General features: G+C 32.0%; 1 protein-coding gene across 1 annotated transcript; it reads right to left on the bottom strand.

The window, feature by feature from the left end:
• Window positions 1–1,938: 1,938 nt before the first annotated feature.
• Window positions 1,939–9,259, bottom strand: isl1b (ISL LIM homeobox 1b). The gene is made up of 7 exons (XM_073829305.1): window positions 9,214–9,259; window positions 8,996–9,037; window positions 8,658–8,847; window positions 5,589–5,833; window positions 5,123–5,397; window positions 2,124–2,255; window positions 1,939–2,049 (listed from the first exon to the last, which is right to left on the bottom strand). The coding sequence occupies exons 1-7, from the start codon at window positions 9,257–9,259 to the stop codon at window positions 1,939–1,941; spliced, it is 1,041 nt and encodes a 346-aa protein (XP_073685406.1).
• Between the last annotated feature and the right edge of the window lie 3,763 nt (window positions 9,260–13,022).

The following is a 13,022-nucleotide window of genomic DNA, read 5'->3' as shown; positions in this document are numbered from 1 at the left end:
AAGACTAACCTTGCTGTCAATCGTTCAAAATTTCTAGAAATTATACCATTTTAAGATAAGTGAAATTTATATCTCCCCTATTGCAATACCTACAATACTAGGACATTACGTCACACCAAAGGACAGAAATGGTAGTTATTAAAGTATTCCTATTTAATTTTGAACATGTCAAAGGAGAAAGAAAGTTCAGTTTTAATGCAAACAATGTTAACGTTTTTTAAACAAAATCATTTTCTGCCAAAACATCAGAAAATGTTTGATTAATGTAATTATTGCATTTAGAGAAAGAATAAAAAGAATAAAAAAGAGTTAAACAAATCTTATTTAAATTATTTAAAATACTTTTTAAAGAGATGTTGACCTCTGGTGTATGGCAAGCCGTTTTAGCCTAAAATATACTAAGAGTTAATAGCCGCAAATGCATTTTTACAAGTAACAGTTCAATTAGAGAGCTCAATAATCCAATTCCTACAAGTAACAATGCCAATTAGAAAGGTCTTTAAATCTTTAATCTGTTACTAGTAAGAACCTAATTAGAGAGCTATTTAATTCAATTACAGAGCTCTGCAATTAGACATCTTTAATTTACTATTAAAAATTTAATTGTAGAGCTCTGTAATTGCATTTTTACTAGTAATAGTTAAATTAGAGAGCCCTCTAATCGGAATTGTTAGTAAAAACTGAATTAGAGAGCTCTGTAATTGGAATTGTTACTAGTAAGAATTCAATTGTAGAGCTCTGTAATTAAAAATTAATAGAAGTCAATGGAGACATATGACTAGTAAAAATTAATTTGTAGAGCTCTCTAACTGGAATTGTTACTAGTAAAAATGCAATTACGTCGAGTAACGCTTAGTATATTTTAGGCTAATACGGCTTGCCATACTGGTGTGACATCTTTGTCCTGTGGTGTGACAGGCGTCACAACAGTGGACATTATCTGTCACACCATAGGACGTTTTAGCCTTTTGTGTCAATTAATGACCATGCTATTCCGAGCTAACCTGCATTAGCAGTTTGAAAGACACATAATTTTAAAATACAATTTTTAATTAAATAATATAATTTAGGGGTGTCACACTAAAGGACAACAAAACTGAACACTTTTGTAGTGGTTAAAAAATGGTTAAATATTTGAACAATTCTGAGACAAAATTCACCATGTGCACATGGGCTTTACAGGGGGCTTCAGTAACATGATCATGAATGGGGTCCTTCGACTAATTATAAAAATAGACACTTGTACAATTATGCCAGAGGTCTTTTTAAACAGCCATATGCTTTTCTTTTTAATTTATAAAAGTTGCAATTTATTAAACCATGCTTGAGACAGTCACACCATAGGACAATTTTGACTTTTGGCTCAAAAATTAACAAAAATAATTAATAACACTGCAGCTTTTAGAACAAAAGGTTTATGCAGGACAAAGAAATGTTTAACGATTTTCTGCATTTTAAATAATGAAAATGTTCATTATATTAATGTTTATCTTGTGGGACAGTCAAAATGCTATGTCACGTCAACAACCCATGTCTCATACCACAAAATATTAGGCTGCATACAGTTTTCAACATTGATAATATTACGAAATGTTTCTTGAGCAGTAAATCATCATATTAGAATGATTTCTGAAGGATCATGTGACACTAAAGACTGGAGTAATCATGCTGAAATTTTTAAATATATTCACATGGAAAACAATTACTTTCAATTATAATAGAATTTCACAATATTGCCGTTTTTACTGTGTCTTTGATCAAATAAATGCAGCCTTGGTGAGCATAAGAGACATTAGAAAAACATTAGAAAATCTTACAGACCCCAAACTTTTGAATCGTAGTGTATAAAGTAGACCTTCATAATTTTCACAGTTAACTGTCAAGCATTGGCTGTTTTAGTGGTGGGAAAGGCCGAGTTCACCACATGGCTCTGTTTACTCACTGATGCCTTGCAGGACTTGCTGTCAGGCTGCTGGGTGTGTCTGCTAACTCTGATATTGACACAACTTCACTTCCAGCGGAACAGGGACCTTCCTTTGATAAAGAAAACTGAAATCCAAGTCAATCAAGTGAACAACAGTACAAAATGAGGTAAGCCATATTTTGTGTATTTTGGTATTTACCAATTGCTGGTATGATCTGTGTTCAGCATCCTTCTGCAGGATAAAGTCGGCCAGAAGTTTCCATGGTGGGTTTATAAGCACGTCGCTGTCCTGCCTCTCTGGACTGGCCAGCAGTAGCGGCTCCTCTGAAACCTTTTACAAATGAAACAACAAAATTACTTGAGCTCTCTACTGCAAACTCACCAAGCCATAGACATTTTTTTAAACTATTTAGAGGAGCTCTCTTTTCCAGGATTAAAGTGATAAAAAAAATACACTAAAATCAGTAATATTGTGATATAAAATAATTGTTTTCTATCTGAATATATATTTTAAAATGCAATATATTCCAGTGATCACAGCTGAATTTTCATCATTATTACTCCAGCCTTCAGTGTCACATGATTCTTCAGAAATCATTCTAAAATGCTGATTTGCTGCACAAGAACATTATCAATGTTAAAAAGTTGTGCTGCTTCATAGTTCATGTGATACTTCATGTGAAAACTGTGATCAATTACATTGTGATACAGATTTTCATTTTTTTTAAAGGTCATCATGAATGAAAGATTCAAACTTACAAAAATTTACAGATAATGTACTCACCCCCTTATCATCCAATATGTTCATGTCTTTATTTCTTCAGTCATAAAAAATCATGTTTTTGGAGGAAATCATTTCAGGATTTTTCTTAATATACACTCTTAAAAAAAAGGTGCTTCAAAAGGTTCTTCAAGCAGTGCCATAAAATAACCATTTCTGCTTCCACAAAGAACCATTCAGTCAAAGGTTCTTTAAAGAACCATGTCTTTCTTACATTTTTAGAATCTGAAGAACCTTATTTGCCACAAAGAACATTCTGTGAAATATACTTTTTAACCTCAAATGCTTATCTTGCCTTTCTCTGCCTGAACTGTTTTCTTTTCTGGTTCAAGACAGTTAGGGTATGTTGAAAAACTGCCATCTTATTTTCTCCCTCAACTTCAAAAATCTTTTCAAACTCTTCCTACATCTTCTTCTTGCAAAGAAGATCAAACGGCCTTAACAAAAGGTAAAACTGCGATGTAGGACGATGAAGTTGAAGGAGAAACTTTTCAATATACCCTAACTGTCTTGAACCAGGGAAAAAAAACAGTTCAGGCAGAACAAGACAAGATTTGAGGTTAAAAGTATACAAATTGTAATTAACAAACAAACATTCATTTCGCTACATAAGACCCTTCTTCCTTGGCTGGGATCGTTCACAAACTCATTTGGGATCATTTAAAGCAGCATCTAAACCGCATTTTGGAAGTTCAAACTTGGGGGCACCATAGAAGTCCACTATATGAAGAGAAAAATCCTGAAATGTTTAACTCAAGAAACATAATTTCTTACCGACTGAAGAAAGAAAGACATGAACATCTTGGATGGCAAGGGGGTGAGTAGATTATATGTACATTTTTGTTCTGGAAGTGAACTTCTCCTTTAACTCATCTCATGCACCACTAAGAAAAGTTATAGACACATATGCAACATTGCCATGGACAACAGTTAATATTAAGAAATGTATGATGATAGAATGTATTTTTTATAGGGGTGGGCATAGATTAATTTTTTTAATCTAGATTAATCTAGATTAAATCTTGGAATTAATCTAGATTAAAATGGCTAATTTGAATTCTGCTGAAGGCATTTTCAGAATATGTGTGCTACCCAAATAATGACTAAAAGTAAGTCTTCGAGAACGGGACAGGTGGCGCATTAGATCAGGCGCTCATCTCCTGTTTCCAAAATGCATCACAAACTGCTTGACAATTGCATTTACAACATAATTACCTATACAAACTTGTGTAACCAAGTACTTCTGCGCAAAAGGCTGCACGACATGCGTGTTGCCGTTAAATACACAGACGCGCACGGGCATGGATTTCTGCGTGCATAGTCTTCCATTAAACTGCGTTGCTTTTAGAAACGTCAATTCAGTTGTTGCATATAGTTTAATGTCTTTATTTCGGGATTATCAAAGTAAATTATAACTCAAACTTGAGATTTTACTGGGGCACAGCAGATTTTCACTGGGGCACGTGCCCCATTAAAAAGGGTCTAGCAACGCACGCACCTGCCCTGAAGCGGCTTCATAGCTGCATCCATGTTTGCACGTCTCATTTGATGTGGTAATTTCACAGAAGTTGAAGACTCGTTCTCGCCCCCTACAGTGTAATTCGACTAGGTATACGTCATCCGCGCTAAAATATCAAGGTGAAAGTCATTATAGCTTACGTAGTTTAGACCCAGCTCCCAACCCAACTTTGAGAATAGATTAACGGCGATATTTTTTTTATCGCCCGATAAGAGTCTCACGTTAACGCAGCACGTTAACGCCGATAACGGCCCACCACTAATTTTTTAATAGGTGTATATGACTTCCTTCTTTCAGACGAATCCATTTGGAGTTAGATTAAAAATTATCCTGGTATTTCCAAGCTTTAGAATTGCATGAGTGGGTGTTTCTCTTCATCAGTCCAAAACAAGTCCAATAAAGTGCATCTATCCATAATAAAAAGTGCGTCACACGGCTCAGCGAATCAATGCATTTTTACAAGAAAAATATCCATATTTAAAACTTAATAATCACTTTAATCTAGTTTAACGCGCTGTGGAGAGATCAAAACAATGGTCATGAATTAGATGTTCAATACGATTTGTAAAGAAAAATGTTGGTGCAAACTAGATTAGAGCGATTATTACGTTTTACATATGGATATTTTTCTTACAAAAATGCATCAATTCGCTTCAGGAGGCTTTTATTCACCCCTCAGAGCCATGTTAGGCACATTTTGTTATGGATGGATGCACTTTATTGGATTTATTTTGGACTAATGAAGAGAAACACCTGCCCATGCAATTCTAAAGCTTGGAAATGTCAGGTTTATTTTAATATAACTCCGATTGGATTCATCTGAAAGAAGGAAGTGAGGTGAGTAAATAATGGGCTAATTTTCATTTTTGGGTGAACTAACCCTTTTAGTTTTACTCACCAGACAGCCTTTAAGCTGCTTCTGTGTGTTTCTTATCATCAGACCTCTTTTCTTATCTTTGCATCGCTTGTTCTGGAACCAGACGCGGATGACCCGAGAACTGAGGCCCGTCATTTCCACCAGCTGCTCTTTCATGAGGGCGTCCGGTCTGGGATTTGCGCTGTAGCAGGTCTGTAGCATGTGGAGCTGGGACTCGCTGAGCACGGTCCTCACACGAGTGGATCTCTCTGACCTCCTCTGCATTGGTGACCAGGACGCTGAGGATTTGATGCCCTCTGTCAAATATATAATGAGGGACTTTACCTCAGAACAACATAACCTTTACACAACACAGCAAAACACTTGGTTGAAATAATGTCAGTTGTTCTTTTAACATACTAAATGGTTATAACAAGGTTAATAGAAAACAAAATTAAACTTTTTTTGTAGGTGTTCAGTAAAAGCTTGTTCGTAAAACTCCACGTACCGGTTGGATCACCAATCTCTTTCTGCTGGTTGTTTGAAGTACCCATGAATTTGTTAAAAAGCTCATGGTGCTCTGTACAGAGCAGTTGACCGTCCTGCAGAACATACTCATCTCCAGGGAGTAATGGCCGATTGCAGCCCTCGCATCGAAAACACTGGATGTGATAAATATTCACTCGCGCTCTCATGACATACTCTTTGCTGATGAAGGCTTTGTGGCATTTGGCACATTTATTGGTGCATAATCTGACAGTGAATATAGAGAGAAAAAAAGATTTTTTCATTGTTACAGAATGTTAGATGACAAAAAATTATAAGCCCTATAAAATAAGGCTTAAGAATACAGTGTTTATGTTTTAAAAATGTACATGGAAATATAATAAATTATACTAATCATTCTAGAGTAAAAGACTAAATCTAAATCTAACGGAGCAGTTAGTAGAATACTGTTAAATGTTCAGTTTTGGGAAAAAATGTAAATTTACATTCCCTGAATTCTCTGTGAAAGCTTTTTTTAGTGTCATGTGTGTTACCATACTGGTGTATTTGTGTGCATGACACTGTGCACCAAGTTTTTACCTCAGGAGAAGCTTTGATTCATCATGTGGCTTTCTCTTTACAATGTATGTTTTTTGGTGGTTGTGGTTTTCGTTGGTTGTTGTCAGTGTATTATAAAGGTACAAAACAGATTTTAGATTTTCAGGAAGTTAGTATATTAACATTATATAAGTCAATGAAATATGTTTTTGCTATTAACTTAAGTTTAATGTTGTGATGAAATGATATTAGAAGTTGCTGAGTGAAATATTTACATATTTTAGAATGTTTGGCCCAGCACTTATAGTATTAAATAATTTTAAAAGTTTAAAAGTTTTTATTTAAAGTCCTAGCAAGAAAACTGCAAAGTGTGATCAGAATAAAAACACTACTGGTCAAAAGTTTTTGAACAGTAAGATTTTTAATGTTTTGTAAAGAATTCTCTGAAATATTTTTTTACTATTTAAAACTGTTTTCTATTGGAATATATTTTAAAAGTCATTTATTCCTGTGATTTCAAATCTGAATTTTCAGCATCATTACTCCAGTCTTCAGTATCACATGATCCTTTAGAAATCATTTTAATATGCTGATTGGCTGTTCAAGAAACATTTTTATTATTATTATTATTATTATTATTATTATCAATATTTAAAACAGTTGAGTACATTTTTTCAGGATTCTTTAATGAATAGAAAGATCCAAAGATCAGCATTTATCTGAAATAAAAAGCTTTTGTAACATTATACACTATACCATTTTCTATACCACACTAATATTTTGCTTTCAATGTATTACAAGAAGACATTTATAATGTTAAAAAAAATAATTTCAGATAAATGCTTCTGAACTTTCTATTCATCAAAGAAACCTGAAAAGTTCTACTCAGCTTTTTTCAACATAGGGGAGAGTGGGGACAGTTGCAACACTTTTTGCATTTCCTTTAGTTTCTCAGAGACTGTTTGCATTAGAAAGCTGAAATTTTAATCAATAAAGCCACATCTGTCAGCTACTCACCCATATTGCTGCAACATGTGTACATATGATAATATATGTACAATTTACACTTAAATAGACAAAGTGAAATGTTGCAACTTTCCCCACAACAGGGGACAGTTGCAACATTCAATAAAATGTAATTAAATCATTCTTAAATATCATTTTGCTTTTTCTTTATTTTATTTGTTCACAGTCAGGGTCTTTATTAATGTAAATTGGCTGTATAAAAACAAAGAATAGTAAATGAAAAACATGTTGTGGTAAGGGACAGCATATTTGGATTGTTGCTACAATGTGTTGCAACTGTCCCTACAGTGATAAAATTGGTATATCATGTGATACTGAAGACTGGAGTAATGATGCTATAAATTTAGCTTTGAAATCACAAGAATAAATTACATTTATAAATATATTCTAATAGAAAACAGTTATTTTAAGTAGTAAAATATTTATACATTTTCCAGTTTTTGCTTTACTTTGGATCAAATAAATGCAGGCTTGGTGAGCAGAAGCGACTTGTTTAAAAAAAACATTAAAAATACTACTGTTCAAAAACTTTTGACTGGTATTGTAAGTTAGTGAAATATGTTTTTCCTATTAATTTAAGTTTAATGCTGAATGAAATATTTACATACTTTAGATTTTCTGGCACAACGCTTATATCAAAGTTATTATTTAAGGGGAGACACTGCAGGCAAAAACGCTGTTTTTTCATGCACCTATCAAGTTTGAGATCTTGGGCTTTTTGGTTTTTCATAAAGTGTTTTTTCAGACTAGTGGAAAGAAAACATCCAAAAAACGCTGTTAAGTGTTTCTTTTGTGGCACTTTATCTATTGCCGTCAATAGATTTAAATTACAATACATATTTTCTCAAAATGAATTTTTTTCTTCTACACTGAGCCATAAATCTCCACTTCAGTAGCACTTACATACACCAAACTTTACATTTTTATTCCTGTCTATATCCTGAAGGTTTTTATAGAGGTATTTGTTCATATATGATTTGCTTGATTTTATACAACCTTTTATTCCCCCCAAAATGGTAAAAAAAATATAGTGTTTCCTGTCTGTTCTTTCGGAATTATGGAGTGACAAAATAAGATACCCAAAATTCCCTCTGTAATAACTTTTGACTCTAATATGTCAAAAAAAATTCAACAAGAATTTTGAAACTGACTTCATCCAGTGTTTAGATATTTGTACTAGAAATGTATGCAAATTAGTGCATATTTCATTAAATAATGCATCATTTACATATGTAAACCTAACATTTTAGAAAACTTGTAATACAAAAATGTTTGCAATTATCAATGTAATCAATCAACTGGGTAAGTAAGACTATAACTATTAGTTTTTTGTTTTTTTTTACCCTATTCACTTGTAGTGTCTCTCCTTAAAATCCCTTTCCATTGGTTGTAACCTACCTAAAAAAATGCAACATGTGATCAGAATAAATAATTATTGGAGGTGTAATAAAAAATATTAGAATTATTCTGATGAGCAAAGCGTCACTACTTTAAAAAAGACACGCACCTGTTGTAGTGGTCTTTGCAGAAGGTTTTTCCGTCTCTGATGAAGCAGGTGCAGGACTCATCCAGATACTGCTGGCACTCCGCGCACTTCAGACACTGCGCGTGCCACTCCAGATCAGGAAAAACCCGCAGAATGAAGCGATCCAGGATCTGATGCCCACAACCCACGCAGTAGGAAACCAGGTTACTTCCTTAAAAAAAATATATATATATTACATAAGTTATTTGTCTAATCTATAAATTGTAGTGACATTTAAGTACAAAGTAACTAACTGCAGCTACTCAAGCATCTCATCTGATGCTATAAGCAAGTTGAGCGTTAAATAAACCACAACTTACTGTTCTGGGAATCTCCCATGTCAAAATCCCGTTTAGGTATCACTAAAGAAAAAGAAAGACACTATTGAACTGCACATTTATAGGAACACTAATGTAAGCTTGTCTCACTCGCTCCTCTTTATTTATGTGATGTGACGTAGAGTACAGGAGCGCCAATCAGCTGCTAAGATTTGAACTTCAGTACTCATTACCCGCCAGCGGAATCCCCGCCCACTAACACATCGACACGCCCACCGCAGATAAAACATATGGCAAACTGGTCATGTCGTATTATACATCATCAAACAGACATGCAATAGAGAGAATACTTTTTTATGTGGTTATCATTATCATATACCATGGTTTAAATATAAGGATACTAGTAAAAATACTAGTAAACAAATATTAATAAAGATTCATTATTTGCTATAGCCTAGCCTACATGATGGCTCTCAATCACCTTCAGAATAGAATCTGCATTATGTAACTATTTAAATTCTATTCTTTGTTAAACATGTTTCGTAAAACTTTGCAGTAATTCCTCATGCTTGATAAAGGGATAAAATGCATTCATTTATTCATTCAATCAATTTATTTTTAATGAAATATATTTATTGGTAAAATAAATGGTATAAATTGTATTTTTTTTTTTACTTTTTTAATTTATGTGAGATTTTGGGTCATCAGTAAACCATGGACTTTGTTTAACACTGTTTTGATACAGTTTTTTGTTTGGTATAAAGTTTGGATTTATAAAATATAAATGATTTATAGCCGAAATAAATAAATTAATCTATTCATTTACTTTTTTAAATGAAATTGATTTATTGGTCAGATAAATGGTATAAATGGTATTTTTTAAACTTTATTTATTTATGTGGGATTTTGGGTCATCCACTTTGTTTACCCTGTTTTGATGCAGTATTTTCTGGTATAAAGTTTGGATTTGTAACATATCTATGGAAGCCCGTTTCCACCACTGCAAGTTTATATGACGCAATTCTGAGAAAAAAAGTCAGAATGGTGAGATAACAAGTCGCAATAACCTTTTCATTTTTTTATTCAGTGGCGGAAACTGAATAAAAACTTAAAACAATTTGTTACCTTGCTGCCTTAAAATTTTAGGTTCAGTCAACTCAAATAAGTTTACTCAACTTGAAATAGCCTACTTAAAAAAACGTAGATATTCGAGTTGACTAAACTAAAAAATTGTTTGTTACTCGGGTGCCTTAAAATTGTAAGTTGAATCAACTCAAATATCTAAGTGGTCACTTAGCAAAACTTAATATTTCAAGTTGACTGAACTTAAAATTTTAAGGCAGCTGGGTAACAAATTATTTTAAGTTGACTCAAGAAATTTTTTTTTCTCAAATATCTAAATTGTTACTTAGTACAACTTAACATTTTAAGTTGGCTAAACTTTTTTGAGTTGACTGAACTTAAAATTTTAAGGCATGAAGGGGAACAAATTATTATTATTATTATTATTTTTTTTTTACAGTGCGGGCTTTCATTTGTTTATATAGTGTGTGCATAAAAAGATTATAGTCTAAATAAATAAAATAATTAATTAATAAATTAATTAATATATTTATTCAGTTTTTTAATTAAATAGATTTATTGGTAAAATAAATGGTATAAATTGTATTTTTTTTTATTTTATGTGAGATGTTGGGTCATCACCAGTAAGCTATGCACTATAAAGTTTGGATTTATAACATACCTATGGAAGCCTGTTTCCGCCACTAAATAAAAAAAAAAAAAAAAAAGATAATTGAGACTTTTTATCTCACAATTGCTAGTTTATATGTCACAATTCTAAGAATTCTATTCTTCTATTTTCTGGTATAAAGTTTAGTTTTATAACATATCTGATCATATAGTGTGTGTATAAAATAAGTATAGCCTAAATTTAATTAATTAATTAATTTTTAATGAAATAGATTTATTGGTTAAATAAATGGTATAAATTGTATTTTAAGCACTTATTTATGTAAGATTTCTGATCATATAGTGTGTGTATATAATGAGTATATCCTAAATGTATTTATTTAACCCTTATGCGGTCTTCGTTTTGGAATCACACTCATGGTCTTTGGGGTCTCTAGAGATAATAAATACCCACATTTTAAACTTTCATTCATGGGGATAACATGGATAATTTGATATGGTTTAGTGTAAGATTTTTGTCCATTTTTTCGAAAATGCAGTTTTAAAAGTAAAAAAATATAACTTTTACCACTAGATGGCTGCAGAGCACTACTATTAACTAATTGCTATTTGACCAACAATAGGATATTTTTTCACAAGTTTTTTTTCAGTTGAGTACATATCTACATATTATGAAATCACAATTATAACAATAAAAAATGCTTTTTGTCAAAGTTAAGCATTTTTTGTACTGAAACAATACCAGTTCTATTACATATTGAGTAGCAGTACACAACATGAACATAAGAATGCAACAACAACATCTTTCTTTCTTTTTTTTTTTGACAAATTATAAGAGAGCAGTTTTTATGGTCTCCAAATGTAGTCCTGTGTGTTTCATGATATGTAGATATGAACTCAACTGAAAAAAACTTGTGAAAAGATATCTTTCAGGTGGTCAAATAGCAAAAAGCATATAGTGGAGCTCTGCAGCCACCTACTGGTAAAAGTATTTTTTTTACGTTTAAAACTGGATTTTCCAAAAGATGGGCAAAAATCTTACACTAAACCATGTGAAATTATCCATTTTATCCCCATGAATGAAATTTAGACATGTGGGTTTTTTATGAAAGGGAATTTTACAAAAAAAAGCTGTTTTTGTATAAAAACCTATAAAAAATATTAATTTATTAATTTATATATATTAAAAAAATATCCTAAATCCTCCAAAAACTGCACACTTGAGGAGTAAAAACATTAATAAACAGGAAAATAACATTTGTTTTGTTTTTTTTAACTATTATTTTATAACAAAAATTGCATTTTGTTGCCATGAACGTGAGTATTTTTTTCACACTAACATAAAATCAAGCTATCATTCCAATTTAATTTTTTATTTGTAGATCAAGATAGTGTTGACTGATTTACAAAGTCTCATACCATTTGGACAAAGGGAACATTTTTTTAAATTTTAGCGAACGCCATTCGGGGTCCAGAAATCCCCCGAAGACCGCATAAGGGTTAAATAAATAAAAAGACATACATGCAACATTCTGGATTTTTCAATGATCATTAAAAAAAAGTTATCTTTAGGTTGTTACTAAATAAAAACTTACAGCAAAGTTCTTGGAAGTTTTTTTTTTTATTTATTGCAAAACTTGTACAACACATACAAGAACGGGGAAATTAGACATTGATAAATTCCTACAAGGACCAATCATAAGACAAAAACAGAAAAATAATATTCTGGATTTGTGTACATCAAATCAAATTATGGCGTAATCCATATAAAAAAGAAAAGTATAAAAATAAATTACATCCTTTTAGAAAAAAATTCATAATGCAACAAAAACTTGGTGCTCTTTTTGTTATTTGTAAATCTTAAGAGAAGAAACAACAGAATCAAGTTCAGCAAGAAAAAGGGAAAAAAGACAGAGGAGATTTAAGCAATTTTTGCTTACGAATGAAAAATTTTGCAGTCAGTATAAGAAAGTTAACAACATATTCAACAGATAATTGTTTTAGATTTTCATAATAAAAAACAACATCTTTAAGGTCGAAAGTATGGGTCACATTTGTAAGGCTAGAACTATATGAGCTTAAGTCAACCCATAATTTAGTTTTTAGAAGGTTAGTTTTTGTTTTTGAACATTATGTGTTTCTGGTCAAAATGTATTCTTTTTTTTTTTTCTTTTAAAATGAGATTTCCTTAATCATTTATATGAACCTAGCACACAGATTAAGGAGTGCCCGGAAAACAACAACGCGTTGTCATTTAAACCAGATTTATCCACTCTATAAATATAAAGTTGTCACCCACAAACGTTCACGTTGACGTCACACTACATGCGTCATTGCGTCATCATTGTCCGCCATATTGAATAAGGAAATAAGAGTG

The sequence above is a fragment of the Garra rufa genome, chromosome 23 (assembly GCF_049309525.1).
Source record: "Garra rufa chromosome 23, GarRuf1.0, whole genome shotgun sequence".
In the NCBI taxonomy this organism is placed as follows: domain Eukaryota; kingdom Metazoa; phylum Chordata; class Actinopteri; order Cypriniformes; family Cyprinidae; genus Garra; species Garra rufa.
Note: the sequence above shows the minus strand (reverse complement) of the source record. Positions and strands in the feature narration are given on the sequence as shown.

What these genes read in the sequence shown, in the direction of transcription:
- isl1b (XM_073829305.1), bottom strand. Translation starts at nt 9,259, where the DNA reads ATGACCAGTTTGCCATATGTTTTATCTGCGGTGGGCGTGTCGATGT. An exon ending in TGCGGTGGGCGTGTCGATGT is followed by an intron (nt 9,038 to 9,213) that starts GTTAGTGGGCGG and finishes CTTTTTCTTTAG; the next exon opens with TGATACCTAAACGGGATTTT. An exon ending in AGCAGCTTAAAGGCTGTCTG is followed by an intron (nt 2,256 to 5,122) that starts GTGAGTAAAACT and finishes CATTTGTAAAAG; the next exon opens with GTTTCAGAGGAGCCGCTACT.